This window comes from Acinonyx jubatus, chromosome A1, assembly GCF_027475565.1.
Source record: "Acinonyx jubatus isolate Ajub_Pintada_27869175 chromosome A1, VMU_Ajub_asm_v1.0, whole genome shotgun sequence".
Lineage (NCBI taxonomy): Eukaryota > Metazoa > Chordata > Mammalia > Carnivora > Felidae > Acinonyx > Acinonyx jubatus.
The window spans coordinates 50,670,700-50,689,157 of record NC_069380.1 but is presented as its reverse complement, the minus strand read 5'-3'; the positions used below and the strand labels follow the sequence as shown (position 1 = coordinate 50,689,157).

The window sequence follows — 18,458 nt, the reverse complement described above, 5'->3', positions numbered from 1 at the left end:
AAGGCAGGCAAGGAAGAGGGAGATTTGAAATGGGTGTGGTGAATCAATAAATTTGGTTTTCAAATCAGGTGTCTGTTTTGCTGATTGAGGTCATATGCACAAGCTTTAAAGACCAGATACAAGATGATAAAATGCCATCATTTGGCTGAAAAGCCAAATCAAGACTACTATTTGGATAGAAGACTATCTGTATCACTAGGGTCCAAACAGGAAAACAGAAAAGTGTGTGCCAAGTAATTAAGAGAGGGAATTGAATATAAGGAACTAATTGCATCAGTAGTGAAGGAGCTGAGAAGGCAAATGAAGGACAGAGGCATCTAAAGATTGATAACTGCAGGAAGCCACTATACTCCTTATGGCAGGAGAGACCAAAGGAGGAGATGCTATTTCCAGCTTCCAGGAGCCGGGGATGCCCAATGAGAAGTGGTTCCACAACAGAGGTTACCTGGCTGGAATTGGAACATGGAAGAAGCTGCCAGCAGGAGTTGGAACCATAGAGATGTTGCCCAAAGCAGAAAGAGATAGCGATGGTGGTAGGTAAGGGAAGCATGATTTCTCTCCTCTTTCCACGTACTAATCATCCATCTCACTCCATTGGCTTAATCTAACTTGAAGCTAGCTGGCAAGGGAGCCTGAAAAATGTGGTTTTCAGGGCTCACTTTGCTGTACCGATCAGGGAAATGGAGAGGAATTGACTCAAGAGGAAATAAGCAAATTACCGGCACACCATCCCTCCTGCATTTAGGGGTGCACTTTAGGAATACTTGTGTGGAAGCGAGTTTTTCTCCAGAAGCAATGTTGCCTTTGCTCTAGCCCATAAATACTTTAGTTCCCGAAACGTTACATCATACAGATATGATTATTTTGTCTAAACTAAGAAAATACTGTCACCGTAAATTAATTTAGGAAGGTATGAACTATTTTTCATGAATTATATGCTTTAAAAACTTTTTAAACAGCTTCTGGTGCAGTCTAAAAGGCAGACTTCAGGCACTGGGTGGCTCAGTTTGTTAAGCATACAACTTTGGCTCAGGTCATGATCTTATGGTTCACGAGTTCGAGCATTGCATTGGGCTCACTGCTGTTATCACAGATCCTGCTACAGATCCTCTGTTCCCTTGCTCTCTGTCCCTCTCCCACTCTCTCTCAAAATTAAATAAAACATACAAAAAATAAAAATAAATGGCAAATGAGAGGAGCAAAATCTTTTTGAGAGAGTTAATTATAAAGAATTAGTAAATCAACCTATTTTTACTTTTGAAATATAAAAGTAAAAATATTGATCAAAACAGGAAATTGAACTAGGTGGGGCTAAGAATTTTATGCTAATTACGTATAAACTAACAGAGAATGTGCGCCATGGATGATATATGTAAGTTTTGATTCCAGAGGTGTACCATAGCCACCAGCCACTTGAGAAGAAACTATAATCTGTTTTGACTATTATTAGTCAAAATGTAACCATCAGAATTCCAAAAACTCACTGAATTTAATGAAAGTAAGCAATATGTTTTGTGAATTAACAAATCATCTAAGAGCAGAGTGTTTTAGGGAAACAAGTAGTCTTAGGATTCTATTCTTGTCATGTCATGATAAAGTAAATCTGTGTTTGTGGATAGGGCTCTGTTAAAAAACAACTTCCAGGGACACCTGGGTGGCTTAGTCATGTAAGTGTAGGACTCTTGATTTCAGCTCAACTCATGGTCTTGTGGTTCATGAGTTCAAGCTCGCATCAGGCTGTGAGCTGTAAGTGTAGTGCCTGCTTGGGATTCTCTCTCCCGCTCTCTCTGCCCTTCCCCTGCTCACTATCTGTCTCTCCCTCAAAATAAAGAAATAAGCATTAAAAAAGAATACTTCCAAATCCAAGTGTATATAACTCAAAGTATATAACTGTTTGTCTCAAAAGGTTGGGACACATCTCAAATAAGGGAGACCACACACACTATTAACAATAATAGTTATGCCTGACAGGTGGTGTGCTAAGCAAGTCCTTGATATATATTATTTAACTTAATCTTCAAAGAATCTAATGAAGTAGGTGCTATTATTACCCTCATATTATTGGTGAGAAAACTTAGCCTGAAAGAGGGTAAATGTCTTTAAAATAAGATCATGCGTAGTATAATCATTTTAGAGCCATTTAGATATATCCTGATATCTGAATTAGCCAAGAACTATCTTAAAAATAATATATTTTTAAACATATTATGTTATTGTAAATAAATAATATATTTCAAAATAATATATTTGATATAAAATTACTATTATGTATAAGAATTTCAACAGTCCTTTAGGGTTTAGGGAGATATGATTTAATTATTAAACTATTTAACCTTAGTAATAATGACCAACCTAATAATTTATAAACTACATTGAGGTTTTCAAGGTTAAAATGCAAGATTCTTACATTTCTCCTTCAAACAATTATACTTTATATGACTTTCTTTATCATTTGTGAAAGCTTCTTCTGGTCTAAAATACATCACAACAATAAAATCTTTAAAACATGATTTGCATTTAAATATATATGTATATGTATATATACATATACATATATACTACTGAATTTCATACACTTCAAAGAATAGATTCACTTAAAAATATTTTAGAATTGGGGCACCTGGGTGGCTCAGTTGGTTGGGCGTCCGACTTGGGCTCAGGTCATGTTCTCAAGGTTACTGGTTCAAGCCCTGCTTCGGGCTCTGTGCTGACAGCTCAGAGCTCAGAGCCTGGAGCCTGCTTCCAATTCTGTGTCTCCCTCTCCCTGGCCCTCCCCTGCTCAAGCTCTGTCTCTCTCTCTCTCAAAAATAAACATTAAAAAAAATTTTTTTTAATAAAAAAATATTTTAGAATAATTTTTCAGGGCTGGAAATATCCATATTTACCTAAAGCTCCCTAGAATCTAAATTTTTTATTTATAGAAAAACATAGACATAAAATTTGTATCTTTAGAAACTAATATGAATAAGAAGAAAAAATCATGCCTCTTCATGTCTACAAATTACTGAATCTTCCAAGGCTCTAAAAATACATTTGTTTAAAGTAAGACATCAAGATATCTAGGGGATCCAATACGTAATTTTTGTTTAAAAAAATTTAAATAGCCATGTTGAATTTTTTCTGTTCATTTTGGAGTATTAAATATATTACCTAAAATAATTTTCATTTTAAAGTGCTTGTGGTCATTTTATCAGGAATGTAGACTCATGGGTCCTTAAAGTAAGGTTACCAAAGAGTGAAACATTTCTTCACTCTTCAGACTTGACCATTTTTTCCATCCAAATTGTTCTCAGCTACTAAGTTTGTTTTAAAATGGTCTCAGCTACCAAATTTGTTTTTATTTTTTATTTATTTTTAATTTTTTTCAACATTTATTTATTTTTGAGAGACAGAGAGAGACAGAGAACAAGCAGGGGAGGAACAGAGAGAGAACCAGACACAGATTTAGAAGCAGGATCCAGACTCTAAGCTGTCAGCACAGAGACTGACTTGGAGCTCATGACCTGAGCCAAGTCAGTTGCTTAAGGGACTGAGCCACCCAGGCGCCCCACCAATTTTGTTTTTAAATGTTCCAACACTGTTGTACAAATTTGGGAAACAAACCCAAACTCCTGACTTGACCACAACATTTTCAGTAGTCTTGATGTTCCTCATAACATGCGTGCTTCCTGTGTTTGTAATCCTATAGCATTGGTACAATATTAACCTTTTAAATGAAATTAACAACATCTATCATTGTTCTCATTTATGTTTCTGCCTGTTATTTACTACACCAGTGCTGATGGCTTCCTTTAAAAAAAACAAAACACAAAAAACACAAGATAGAGTACAAAAAGATACAGATATAGAGTACAAAAATCTTAAATCTTTGGAGTTCAGAAAATTGTACTCCCAGCTTTGCTATTTCAAGTGGAAGAGAAAATATGTGATCATACGTATGAAAGAAGAAGCTAGGGTCTTACATGATCATTGACAAGAGATGCTTTTGAGAAATGAACATGATTATCAACCACAAAGACTAAAAAATACTACGCATGTGTTTCATTTACAAAATGGGCAAAGTCAGGATGCCTTAGTTCAGCGTTAATCTTTGAGGGTGATTCTTTCAGGGCGACGTCCTTAAGTCCTGTCTAGCCAATTCTGACACCCAACCCGCCCAGTGCTTCCTCCACTCTCCCCCACTCTCTTCCACCCTCCCTCTGAACCAAAGGCACACACACGCCCAGCCTGGCCAGAAGATAAAGCTAAGATGGCAGCGCGGAAAGTACAGGAGCGGCGCTCATTGGGGCTGGAAAAACAAAAGCAAAACTCTCTATATATTCTTTCAATCTGCATTTTCTGTACTAACAAGACTCCCCACCCCCATCTCAACACCTAGGCGGTGTAAGACATCCAGTAGCAGTGCGCGCAGGATTGGCGGGCGGGGGCTCTTGCTTTGCACGTTGCGAGAAATCCACATCTCCCTTCTGCAGCAACGGTTCAGGTGGACCCTAGCGACTTGCCTTGGGGACCACCCTCCCTTCAAATCCCCTTGACAGTGGAATTAAGGGTGATTCCTAACGCCCTTTCGTTCCCGGCTTGCGTTCCATTCCCTGCCAACCCTTGGGAGCCTTCCCAAGTGCCCAGCTGCCACGGCAATAGCTGTAGCATTGCCCAGGGAGCACGCAGTGCCCAGGCAGGAAGAGGAGGCGGAGGAGGAGAAAAAACTCTGCATTGACTATCAATTTAGAGTGGAGCGGCTGTTGCCACTGCCGTGGAAGGAAATGCGGCCAACCGCAACAGAAACGCCACTCTCGGCCACCTAAGTGAGCATGTGTGCGACTCCGCGCACGCCTAGTTGCTCGACTCAACGACAACAGGGTTCCTAGCAAATTATCCAGTTACCGGGTTTTGCATGTACCCAGAAGGCTCAGAAAGGGGCCTTGTGGTGAAAACTGAAGCGAAATTAAGGGATAGCAGGAACTCTGAGAACAGTGCAGCCGCTGGGTTCAATCCTCATTATAAACTCCAAGAAGGTAAAGACTGCAGAAGCCACCACCTAAACCTGAACTGGAAATGCTTTTCTGTGCAGGCAACATTCATTCATTCATTCATTCATTCATTCATTCAGCCAATACCTGGTTCCCTTCTGCTTAGGGTAGAGCCTGTGCTAGGAGCTGGGGATGTAACGTGGGAACAGACACATATATCATTCCCGTCCTCAGGAAAAGTCTAGTAAGTTTTGTTTTGCGTGTTACAATTTGTGAAAAGCCGTGTGCCAAGGTGGACATCCTAGATGTTTGAAATCCTTCCACAATCTCATGCAATATTATTTTTGACCACTATTCAGAGGGTGAAACTTGCCCAAAGGCATACAAATAGCAAAGTCAGGATCTAAATTCTGGTTTGTCAGAGCCTTTTGGCTACCTGGCTGGCTGCTCAACAGTAAAGAGCCCTTGCAGTTCATATTTGTTCAGGCCTTTAACTCTACTAGCCTTTCATTGCCTCTATACCTTGTCTATAGGTTTGGACCACTTCCTGTTCAATGCTGAGGTTTATAACTGCTGAAGCATTAGGACAGGAATTTAGTTTAACAAATAATTATTGGTGACCTACTATGTGCCAGTTTCTAGGCTAGGGGCTGAGGAAGACAGGAAGATAAACAAGAAGCTCTTGTTTATGAGCTCATAGTTGAGGAAACAAGTACAAAACCTGTTTAACAGGGCTACTCACAGCACTAAAACACTGACTTCCCATGCCAGTCCTTTGTCCCTATATTTTCATTATCCCACTTGTAGCTATCTTTTTTTTTTTTAACCAAAACTATCTCCATCTGTTAAAGCCCTAGGTAAAATGCACTGCTTCAGCACTCTCTCCCCCCAAAAGCTAGAATTAATTTATTTCCCCACTCATTGTTTGTACTTTTGAAAACACTAAAAAGGCTTTTTTTTTTTTTTAGGAGGAGGAGGACATTTATGGAAAAAGCATAGATTTAAGAACTAGTAAGTAGATAAAGAAAATGGTAATGATAGGACTTAAAATGACAGGAGTATAAATTAGGCAAACTCTTCAAACTGAGTCTCAAAAGGATAAAACTTAGTAGCAGTCAGGGTTCAGTGGCACATACATTTCTAGTGCACTTACTTAGAAGGGACTAGTAGAACAGCTTGACACAAGGGACTCAGCAAATGTCACATTTTAATAGACAACAATGATAAGATCTTTGGCAGATATGACATTTTCAGATGTTCCAAATAGCCAGAGTTATAGCTTCAGGTCATATTTGAGAATTATCTCTAGAAATGTTAAGTCTGGACAGAAAAAGATGAGCCATCAAGTGACCACTGCCAAGAGAGAAGTGTGCACTCTAAAGGATGAATGTGGAGTCAACATAATATGTAAGAAAAGTACTATCACATTAAGGTTTAGCTATGATGAAATGTTGAGAACAAGAATTTAGGAATGATTCTGGCTTGTGAATACTCGCATATCTGTCAATTCTACTTTCATAGGAAAAGAGAATGCACTAGCTTACTACCTGTTTTTTTTTTTTTAAGTAAAAGCTATTTTAATCCTAATAATAAAAACCACAAACGAAAATCGCCAGAGATACTTCTAATTTAGCTGGCCTCCTTTGCTTTGGATTCTGAATTACCCAGCACTGTTCCCAGTAAATCTTCATGTTGGCAGCAGAACCTTTCAGAAAAAAGTAGCAGGAGTGCGTGACACTCATTCTCTGGTGGTGGGACATTTCCTCTTTCTGGTCCAAGTTCTCCCACCTGGAGGGAACCCCTTTACCTGATGCCAATAGCATGTAGCTGACAGCCTTCCCAGCGCTTTCCTTACTCTTCCTCAAGCTGCTAGTAAAACCCGGAGAAGTGGCTTTCTTTCAGATTCCTCACCACTCAACCTCCCCACACCCAAAGCCCTGAGGCGGAGGGAGTGGTGGCGAGAGGGGGGTGGGGAGGGAAAGGGGCTGGGGTTACTGAGCATGTGCGAGGAGTGGCGCATGCCCAGTGCGGCCGGCAGCTTCCCATTGCGGGTAGCCCCGGCGGTGGCAGCGGTGGCGGCGGCGGCAGCGGCGGCACCGCCTCCTCCTCACACTCCCGAGGTGGCGGGGTTAGATGAGCGGTCCCAGTAGCGGCGAGGGCGGCGCAGGGGGGAGGAGGAGAAGACGGAGGAGGAGAAGGAGGACGCTGTCTTTGTAGTCTCGTGCTGCGGGAGCCAGAGGCCGCCTCCGGAGCCGTCGTCGTTGGAAAAGGGCTGTGTGTGCGCGCGCGTGTCTGCTTGCCCGGCCCGCGGGGACGAGGCGGCGGCGGCGGCTGCGAGGATGATGATGTGCTCAGCGACTGCCTCCCCCGCCGCCGCCTCCTCGGGGCCCGGCGGGGACGGATTCTTCCCAGCCGCCACCATCTCTTCCTCCCCGGCGCCGGGGGCGCTGTTCATGCCGGTTCCGGAGGGCTCCTTGGCTGCCGCTGGGCTGGGGCTGGGGCTGCCGGCCGCGGACTCCCGGGGTCACTACCAGCTGCTGCTGTCAGGCCGGGCCCTGGCCGACCGCTACCGGAGGATTTACACAGCTGCGCTCAGTGACAGGGACCAAGGGGGCAGCAGCGCTGGACACCCAGCCTCCAGGTGCGTCTTCAGTGTCCTTCTTGCGCCACATACCGCGTGTGTGTGTGTGTGTGTGTGTGTGTGTGTATGCATGTATGTATGTGTGTCTACGTACCTGGTTACTAAGCTTTCTACAAGCGCTAGATGCTGGGTGGTAGAAGCACTAACTGAGATAGGAGGGTGCGGTGGCAACAGTTTCTGCTCTGTGTGTATGTGTGACTGTCTTTGTGGGGGGTTAGTGAGAATGGGAGGTAGCATGGGATGCTAGAAAAGGTGATGGTACCAGTCGGTTATGACACGTGTGTGTGTATTGTTGAGGAAGGAGGAGAGATTGGTTGAGGGGAAGAGGGCAGTTCACGGAGAGAATTTGCAAAAGTGGTGAGGGAAGTGGCGTTTCCAGTATCTCTGCCGCAATGGTATTTGCACGTATTCTTACCCCAACCCCCCAATGGTATTCCATCCTCCACTTTCCACCTCCCATAAAAAATCTGCCTTTCACTGACGGGAGCAATGGTGTAGGTTAAGGATAGTGTCATATATATAGGATGAGTTTTAGATAATCATGCTTTAGGGTAAGGCATGGAGTTTAAATTTAAAAGATTTATGCAAAAGGGATGCAGATGGAGATTTATGTGGATGTGAAAGGTGTCTGATACAGATTTTTAGAGCTGTACTTTGGTAACTGGACCTTTTGGTATTCTAGAGATGTGATTGCAGCTGCACTTGTGTTCTGATGTCCCATCGGCCATTTCCCTTCATCTTATGTTCTATTTCCTCTGTCACTTATAGGCTTTAGAGTAGAGTGGGTTAGGGGGTTTTGTGGGGAAAGGGGAAAGCTGTAGAACTTCGAAATATGACTGCTTATACAATATTCACCTCCCACCAACTAAAAAATTTGAGTAGCTACTACATCTCATCCTAGGCTCGCTGCATCTTCAGCTTCCTCCATGTAGAAGATATTAAATCACTTTCATTTTCCTTTTCTTAAGATATGTGTGTGTGTGTGTGTGTGTGTGTTTGCTGAGGGCTTTCCTATTGTTTTCTTTTCCTTGTCCTTACATGCCACATACCCCGAAGGATGATGACTGACTTGTTTCACCAGCTTGGCTTTGACAGTGGTAATTGGGAGTTGGCTTCATCATTTTTTTTTCTCACAGCTTCTTGCAACACATGGGGAAAGCATAGTAGTATTTTGTCAAATAAGTTACAGAGAGTTTATGGTATTTATTGAATGTTCAGTGTGTTAGACAATAAAAAGATGCCCTTTTCTTTCATTATGAAAGGGACTAGGCTGTAAGTCAGGTGTTTGTAATTTACCATAGTGTACTGGGGTTCTTATCCTTTGCAGAGTTGTAGAGATGGAGCTTTGTTCACACTTCTGGGTAAACCAGTCTTCTCATGTCTATAATTGTTGACAGGATTGGGCAGTTTTATTAGATGGATGTAAATATATGTAACTACCTTCTGCTATCCAAACTGAAGGCCACAGTGGCACAAGTCTACTTCTTGCTCATGTTTTTGAAAATAGCACAGAACCTCACTAGACAGTTTTCTGTGGTGGGTATAATTTTGAGCTGTGAGTCTCTGAATTGTGGTACATCTTTGCAGATCCCTCTCAAAGAATTTAAATTTATTTTGTATGTTCTTCCAGTCTTAGGATTTACTACTGATATATTCCTATTTTAACTTTCTACTAATATACTTATGTAACAATACAGTTTTGTGCATCTGGAACTAGATTAACAGGTTTAGACAAAATTAATGTATTTTAATCACACATATAAAATTTATGAGTGATTTTTAGTCTTTGATCCATTTTTGTACAAGCGGTCAATTACAATTTATGAAAAATTCAAGTATTTCGAGAAGTAGTCATGGAAACCAGCCTTAAGTTGTGTAATATTGCCTTCTAGTGCTTGTTTAGAACATTATTGCTTATTTTAGTTCACATTATTTTATCTAAGTCAGCCTGCAACTATCCTTTATTGAATATTTGCTTAAGAATTCAATCACATTTCTTATTAAATATGATGGGGCTAGTGGAGCTAGGATTTAGGTTGTGAGTGAATAGTGTAATTATTTGAATAGGGGTACTAGTTGAGTTCGAGTAGAAGAAGAGATCTAGCAGACAGAGAAGGGAGCAAGGATAGAGAATGAAGCTCTAGTGAGCTTCAAATTTAAAGGTGTGAGAAAAAGGAGACAGTAAAGGAAGTTGAAAAAAAAAAGATAATAAAAAATTAAGACAGCTGTGAGACAGTGGCAGCTCTGGTCCTAAGAAAGTGGATTGAAAGTCCTTAGCAGTGTTAACTCTTTAAAAAAGTGAGAACACTTTCCAGGTCACTGATGACTGTTGAGGAAGTGGTCATAGATGTGGTGAGGAGTCATTAGGAGATGTTGGGGTAATGGAGTTGCAGGGTTGAGGGAAGGATATTCAAATATGGAAGAGTGGCTGGGAAATGTTCAGTATGTGGAGAAAGAGAAATTAAAGAAGTGAGAGAGGAGATAATTGATGTAAGAGAAGTCAGATCTCAGGGACAAGTTTAAGATGTCAGGTGAAGAGGTTAGCCATTGAATAAAGACTAGAGTTGATTGAGCGTAAGACTTACATCATATTCATCTTAGTAATCCCAATGTATAGCACAATTTTTGGCATCCATTCTGTAAATACCAAATGTCTTCTGTGTGCCAGGCTCTGTTATATGTGCTGAAGACGTAGCAGTGAGCAAAACAGAAAAGGTCTCTACTCTCTTAGAACTTCCACACTAGAGGGGAGAAATAAACAACTGATAGTTCCAGGTAGTGATACATAACTATGAAAGAAAGAAAACTGATTTCATTTGATAGATGATTTATAGTGGGGGAGCTATTTTAGGTAGGGTGGTCAGGGTAGGTTTCTTTGGCAGTAGACCTTTAAGTTGAATCATAATAATGGGAAGTCAGATCTAGAGTAAGAGTGTTTTAGGAAATTATAAAGGCTCTGAGGTGGAAAGAAGCTTGTGTTCAAGGAAAAAACAAGGCAAACGAGATAACAGTCATTGTTGAATGAATTACTGTGAATTATGTTTTAGATGTCCTGTAGAGTAGTTGAGGGATCCAAGCCTAATGGAGTCAGTGACTTTGATGGCATTCTAGTGAAGTGGTTAAGAGCTTGGACTCTGAAGCTAGTTTAGTTTTACGAGTTTATTATTATTTTTTTAATGTTTATTTATTTTGGGAGGGAGGGGCAGAGAGAGAGGAAGAGAGGTACCTCACTATCTATGCAGAGCCTGACAGGAGGCTCTATCTCATGAACTGTGAGATCATTACCTGAGCCGAAATTAAGAGCTGGTTGTTTAACCCTCTGAGCCACCCAGGCACCCCAGAAGCTATACTGGTTTTAAAACCTGGCTCTACCACTTTTTAGCTGTGTGACCTTAGGTACATTATATAACTTATATGCTTCAGATTGTTTTAAGAAAAATTTTATTGTGAAATAATTGGCATGTAACATGTTAGTTTCAGGTGTACCACATAATAATTCCATTTTTGTATATATTGTAAAATGATCACCACAACAGGCATAAACATCTATCACCACATACTTAAAACTTTTTTTTTCTTGTGATGAGAACTCTTAAAATTTACTCTCTTAGCAACTTTCAAGTATACAATACAGTATTAACGATAGTCACCACACTGTACATTGCATCGTCATGACTTACTTATTTTATAACCTTACCTTGTGAACACCTATACCTGTTTTTACCCACCACCCATCTCCGTCCCAGCTACCAGGTTGTTCTCTGTTAATTTATGAGTTTAGGTTTTTTGTTTGGTTTTAGATTTCACGTATAGATAAGATCTTAAGGTATTTGTCTTTGCCTGACTTATTTCACCTAGCACAATGCCCTCAAGATTTATCCATGCTGTTGTAAATGGCAAGATTTCTTTTTTTATGGCTGAATAATGTTCAATCGTGTATATATACCACATTTTCTTTTTTTTCAACGTTTATTTTTGAGAGAGAGAGACACACACAGGGGGAGGGGCAGAGAGAGAGAGAGGAAGACACAGAATCCAAAGCAGGCTCCAGGTTCTGAGCTGTCAGCACAGACCCCCATGTGGGGCTTGAACTCACGAACGGTGAGATCATGACCTGAGCTGAAGTTGGAAGCTTAACAGACTGAACCACTCAGGCACCCCTGTATACCACATTTTCTTAATCTGTTCATCCATTGATAGATACTTAGTTTGCTTCCATGTCTTGGCTATTGTAAGTAATGCTGCAGTGAACATGGGGTGCAGATATCTTTTGAGTTAGTGTTTTCATTTACTTTGGAAAAATACGCTAATGAGGAATTGCTAGATCATGTGGTAGTTCTATTTTCTAATTAAAAAAAAAAACATTTTTTTTTTAATGTTTATTTTTGAGACCCAGAGACAGAGCATGAGCAGGGCAGGGACAGAGAGGGAGACACAGAATCCAAAGCAGGCTCCAAACTGTCAGCAACAGAGCCCAATGTGGGGCTCGAACCCACGAACCATGAAATCATGACCTGAACCAAAGTCAGGTGCTCAACTGATTGAGCCACCCAGGCGACCCTGTTTTCTAATTTTTGAGGAACCTCCATACTGTTTTTTCTTCCTTTTTTTAAAATTAATTAATTATTTAATTTTATTTTAGAGGGAGTGAAAGAATCCTAAGCAGGCTCTGCGCTCAGTGTGGAGCCTAAAGTGGGTCTTGATCTCACTAATTCGAGATCATGACCTGACCCGAAATCAAGAGTCAAATGCTTAACCTACTGAGCCACCCAGGTGCCCAAGGAACCTCTCTATTGTTTTCCTCAGTGGCTGCCCAGTTTACATTTCCATCAATAGTGCACGGGTTTTTCTTTTCTCTACATTTTTGCCAACACTTGTTATTTCTTGTTTTTGATCATAGCCATTCTATGTGTGAGGTAATCTCATCGTGGTTTTGATTTGCATTTCCCTAATGACTAGTGATACTGAGCATATTTTCATGTGCCTGTTGGCCAACTGTATGTCTTCTTTGGAAAAATATCTTTTCAGATCCTCTGTCCATTTTTAATTGGTTTAAAAACAAATAGCAATGGCTATTCGTTTTTCCTGTCGGAATATATGAGTTCCTTATATATTTTAGATATTAGCCTCTTATCAGGTATATGGTTTGCATATATTTTCTCAAATTTTGTAGTTTGCCTTTTCATTTTATTGATAGTTTCCTTTGCTGTGCAGAAGCTTTTTATTTTGATATAGTCCCGCTTGTTTATTTTTGTCTTTGTTTATGCCTTACTTTTTTTGTATGTAGAATGGGGATAATAATAATGAGGATTGTTTTGTAGATTAAACCAATCCATATATGTAAAGTGCTTGACACATTAAGTGCTGTTAAATATTGTTGATTTCTGCCGAGAGTGAGGGGACATATGGCATTTGAGGACTTAAAGATGGGGCAAAAATCAGGTTTTATTCTAATTTTTGGTCTCAGTGACTGTGATGAATGTGAGAATAATGATTTCCTTTATTCATTGACTCAATAAATATATTTTTTATACAAATGAATGAATCAAAATTGGAGCATTGGCTTGAGGAAAAGGTTGGGCTGGAAATAAGTAAAGGAATATTTGATCGTTTCTGTATGTGAATGGCAGTATAGCATTGCATTTGGGAAGAACTATAGCTCTGTGGCAAAATTTACCTTAGAGGCAGACTGCCTTGGTTCAAATCCCGGTTCTACCTTTTTCTAAGTTGGGCAAGTTAATTGCATTTCTTTGTCTGTTTCTTTACCTGCCTTATAGGACTGTTAAAAGCACATTGTGTTAGTACAGGGTAATGTTCATTAAATGTCAGCAGCTGCCGCTATTGTTACTATTAAATTATATATTTAAAATTCTAATCAGCATGATATTGTACGTTTTTCCACTCAGCAAAGAAATGGGAAAGCTGTTGGTTGAATTGGTTCAAGGTTAAAGTGTGACTGGAGGTCAAAAAAAAAAAAGAAAGTGAAAGTTTGGTGACATGGATTGATCCTTCGGTAAAAACGAAAGTGATGTCAAGGAGGGGAGTGATAGACCAGGAGATACAGAAGAGTCAGGGTATGTCGGTTGAAGTGGTAGAATAACAAAGTAGAAACAATAGAGATTATGGTTAAAGTGGGGAATTGCTTTTCTTTAAGCTAAACCCATTTAGTTCCTTTAGCTTTTTTATATCAGATGCATGGGATTTTGGTTTTAAGAGGTTAAGTAGTCAGTCCAACAAAGTTGAGGGATTACTACTTGGTGCTAACCATTGGCCCAATAAAGCTGTATAAGACATAGTTTCTACACTTGAGTTTATTATCTGGGTAATGGTGAAAAATACAAAGACGGGTACTTACAAAAGTGTTAAAGAAAATGGCATTCTGGGCTGGCATGAAAGTATGAGCAAAAGGTGAGAAAGTACAGTTTATGTGCAGGTAATATTAAGAGTTCTGTTAGAGCTATCATGTAGGTGTTCATGAGGGAGAGCAGTGGGAATTCATTTTGGAAATGGAGACTGTGGTTAGAGGGTGAGACAGCTTGAACAGCAAGGTACAAATTACATTTTATTCAGTAGACACTAATGGTTTTGAACGATAAAGAGATGTTATTGTAGGAGTATTTTAGTGATGTGGGATTGGATTAGAGTTTGTATATCTGTATTTATGATTAGGTAATAATTTGTTTCATATAGCTCTTACGTCTCTGGAATCCTGTATTTTAAGGCAAAAACTGCTCTGTTGGCATATTGGTAGGTAGAAATATGAAATATGAAATAAATTAGCCCTAACTTAAGATGAGAGAAAATCTTGTGTTTAGGCTTAAAAATAAAATGAAAATGTTAACTTAAAAATACTTTTGCATTTTAAGATATTTGTTTAAAAAAATCAAGAGTAGTCAGAATACTCTTTTTAAATAAAAAACATTAAATATTCAGCTTTTTGGAGAGGAGTTAGGTTAATCAGGGTTTAATTTATGTATAATAAATTTTACCCTTTTCAAGTGTTCATTTGAGGGGGTCCCTCGGTAGCTCATTCGGTTAAGCCTCTGACTTTGGCTCAGGTCATGATCTCACGGTTTGTGAGTTCAAGCCCCGCTTTGGGCTCTGTGCTGATAGCTCAGAGCCTGGAGCCTGTTTCGGATTCTAGGTCTCCCTCTCTCTCTGCCCCTCCCTTGCTTGTGTTCTCTTTGTCTCTCAAAAATAAACATAAAAAAAAAAAAAATAAAGTGTTTATTTGAAGAGTCTTAGGACCATCACCACAGTCAAGTATAGAACATTTCCATTATTCTAAAAAGTTTCTTCAGGAAATTCCCTCCTACCACTAGCCCCTGGCTACCATGGATCAGTTTTGTGTCACTAATATTTTATCTTTTCTAGAATGTCTTATAAATCTAGCTCCTTAAGGGCAGGACCTCAGATACTGTTAGTCTCCGTGTCTTCTATCCCTGTATTTCCTATAAATGGCAGTTAGGATTTAAGCTTCATTAAGTTTTGGTTACACATTTTTTAGCAAGAATATTTGGCTTATAGGACTGAGTATTACATATTGCATCCTATCCAGATGTTTTCAGGTTGTGTCACTGTTTAATAATGCTCAGTCTAATTACTTTGGCAAGATGGTACCCAGTAGATCTCTCCTCTGTAAATGTATCCTTTTTTCATGTGCAATAAGCAGGTAATCATAGGTCATAACTTCGGTACACTCACTATGAATATCTTTCACTAATGGTTTTAGCATTCTTTGATAATCCTTATCTGAGTCAATTATTTCATTAGGGGTTTCAAAATGATGATTTTTATACTTCTGTTAATTCTTTCTGTATTTTTGAGCTGGTGCTCTTCTGTGAAAAAGAGTTTATCTCATCAACTGATGATGAACTGTGGTTCCTCCTGAGAAGGCAGGGTAAATGCTAATTCTCTCCTCTCATTAGCTAAAATAGTGTAATAGCCCAGTAGTGGTGTGGTGGGTGCTTGGTTCACCACCCAGATCCCTTTGTTCATGTACAAGTGCTCCTAGCTGTTGGGAATACTGGCAGCTAAAACTGCCGGCTAAGTCCTTTTCCAAGCTTTCCCTGAGCCAAGAGAACTGCTTCCCTCAAAGTCATGCCTCTTCTGTAGGGTCAGCCTCTACCCAGTACATGTACTCTTTAGGGATATAAATCTCTGGCCCTCTTACCCTAAGGCAGAACAACCTTGAAGATCTATCCCAACACCAGAGGTCCACATGGGATTGGCTGAGGTCTTCCTGTGACTGCATTACAATTCAGCTCATTCCTCTGTTCCATCTTACTTCCTTCACTCTCCTACAGTTGTTGGTTCAGAGGATATTCCCCAGTAAACTCCTGGTGTGCATATCTCGATTTCAGAGTCTGTTTCCTGGGGGAGCCTTACCTAAGACAGTTGTGGTGCCAGGAGTGATCTGAGGAAGTAGACTTTAAAATGGGGTTTTAGAGCTAGACCCACTGTGGGTTGTAGATGGAGTGCCAATACTAATAACCGTTGGCATACAGTGTGGCTGTGCAATTGTTAAACTTTCAGTAGTGGTGAATTGGAATGGAATTCCTGTAGAAGGAATGCACTGGTGGGTACAAATATTTTAAGCTTTTTAGAAGTTCAGGGAAGTTATTACTTACAAGGACAGTATAATCAGATGGTTGTTGATGATTGATGTTGATAGATTGGAGAAAAGCAAAGGCAGAAGGTAACTGCGGGCAAAATGAGAAAGTTAAGTTATTTCTTTAGCATCATGTAAAGAAACTCATCTTCTATAACAGAAAGAAAAAAAAAAGCTAAAGGTTAGGCCCAAGACTTAATTCAGGGGTAGCAGAACTCCAGTGTGGGTTGAATTCTCAACAAGTCTTCTATGCCAGTGTCTGCTTTAGTTGGAAATGAATAGGACCGTAACTCTTCAGATGGGACATCTGAGTTGATACACTTGAAAACCTTGAAACCCCAATTCTGTGAAGCTCTTTGGGCCTGCAAAAGTGGGCTTCTTCTAGCCTAGAGGGTAGTTTCCTGGACTATGCTGCCCTTACTATTCTCATCTCTTCTCTCCTCTACTGGCTATCATCAAATCAATAACTAGAGTTAGGTCATAAGAGAGCCTAGTGGGAGGTGCTGGGCCCACTAAGGTAAGAAAGGAAGTGCACATGCATGGGTATACACATGCGTGTGCTAAGTGATTCCCAAACTGCACTGAGGCACCCTGAAACACCACAGCAGACACCTAGGAATACCATGAGATATTTCAGAATTTCAAAGGAAACATGTTAGCATCTGTCACAAATAACTAGCTTGAGATTGTTCACAGTTTTTGTTCTTTTTTTTTTTTTAAGTTTATTTATGTTGAGAGAGATGGGGAAAGACAGAGAGAGGGAGAGGCAGAATCCCAAGGAGACTCCACACTATCAGCTCAGTGTTCGGGGCTCGAACTCATGAACTGTGAGATCATGACCTGAGCTGAGATCAAGACTCAGATGCTCAACTCACTGAGCCAGCCAGGCACCCTAAAGTTGTTCGCAGTTTTGACATTAGGTCATGCTACATTCTTTTTGGTGATGCCATATCTTTTTGAAGTTGGGTTTTTGGTAGTTGCTGTGATACAAATCAACCACTGCACACAAATTAGTGTGAAACAGAAAAGGAGGGTGGCATGTTCAATCTGATTCCAAGTTTGAGAAGTTGTGCAGTGTTTAACATTGTATATGTCCTGTTCTTTTTTTAAAAATTTTTTCCTAATGTTTATTTTTGAGAGAGAGGGGGGCGGGGGAGAGACAGAGTGCTAGTGGCGGGGGGGGGGGGGGCGGGTTGGAGAGAGAGAGGGAGACATAGAATCTGAAGCAGGCTCCAGGCTCTGAGCTGTCAGCACAGAGCCCGACGTGGGGCTCGAACTCATGAGCTGTGAGATCATGACCTGAGCCAGAGTAGGAGGCTTAACCTACTGAGCCACCCAGGCACCCCGTACATGTCCTATTCTTAAGCAATTGTGGCTATTCAAGAACAAAATAAAAATATTTTTCTTTCAATTTATGTGTTTTTTTCCAAATGGTTAAGTTTATAGGACATAAATTCTTATTACTTATTTAGATCTAACTAGTTAATAAACACTACTGTTAGGTGTTTCTTTCGGCCTATAAGTGTTGTGGAAAAATTACTGATGATGGCTATGCAAAGACCCAATAATAGACTTCTACTTATCAATACTCATTCAGCAACTGAGTTGCTGAATGTCCTGCCTGAGTAGTGGAATCTAACCATCCTCCACAGAGACCATGATTCATTTTGACTGGACTTGACACATGTTTTAAGTATGAGTTTGCCTTTACAGCTTGCAGGGGCTCAACCATTGGCTACTGTTTGAGGCTTACAGAGTGTTTGATCCATCAGCATAAGATCCCACATAACATTTCAGAGTAAACGACCCACTTTTTTTAGCAATCATGGGATCCATCTGTTCCATCATGCACCACATCAAGAAGTTTCTGACCAGATAGAGCAGCAAAACAATCTTTTGATGGCACAACTGATGATGATACCCTACAATTTGACATTATACCCTACAAGGTTCCTAGCTGGAACCATTACACATGGCAATAGGAGTGACTCCGCTTAGCATCACTCTCAGTGATCCACTGAGGAATTTATGCTTCCTCTCTGTAGCTGAGCAGTAGGGGTTTAAAAGGTCCTGGCTTTCAGAAGAGAAACATTTCCAACAGAAGAAACTACAGAGTCCTGTTTCACTTTTAGGCATGGCTACCTCTGGGACTTGACACTCCATTTCTAGGGAAAGGAGTCGCCCAGGGCTAATGTATCAGATCATTGGCAGAAGGTAGAGCTGCTGTTACATGAGG

General features: G+C 40.3%; 2 protein-coding genes across 13 annotated transcripts in view; one reads left to right on the top strand and one right to left on the bottom strand.

Annotated features, from left to right (window-relative positions):
- SCEL (sciellin) overlaps positions 1–6,934 on the bottom strand; it is a 310,273-nt gene extending 303,339 nt beyond the window's left edge. Inside the window, exon 1 of one of the 2 annotated variants that reach the window (XM_053216814.1) lies at positions 6,778–6,934. The gene's annotated coding sequence lies outside the window, so the exon portion shown is untranslated. The remainder of the gene's footprint in view (positions 1–6,777) is intronic. The other variant, XM_053216816.1, reaches the window with a different exon arrangement.
- A 67-nt stretch (positions 6,935–7,001) lies between these two features.
- Positions 7,002–18,458, top strand: part of MYCBP2 (MYC binding protein 2) — a 281,767-nt gene continuing 270,310 nt past the window's right edge. For 6 of the 11 annotated variants that reach the window (XM_053216756.1, XM_053216750.1, XM_027065047.2 and 3 more), the window contains exon 1: positions 7,002–7,611. In XM_053216756.1, the coding sequence (XP_053072731.1) occupies positions 7,310–7,611 (302 nt within the window). In that variant the 5' untranslated portion in view covers positions 7,002–7,309. The remainder of the gene's footprint in view (positions 7,612–18,458) is intronic. The other 5 variants (XM_053216774.1, XM_053216761.1, XM_027065042.2 and 2 more) reach the window with 1 other exon arrangement.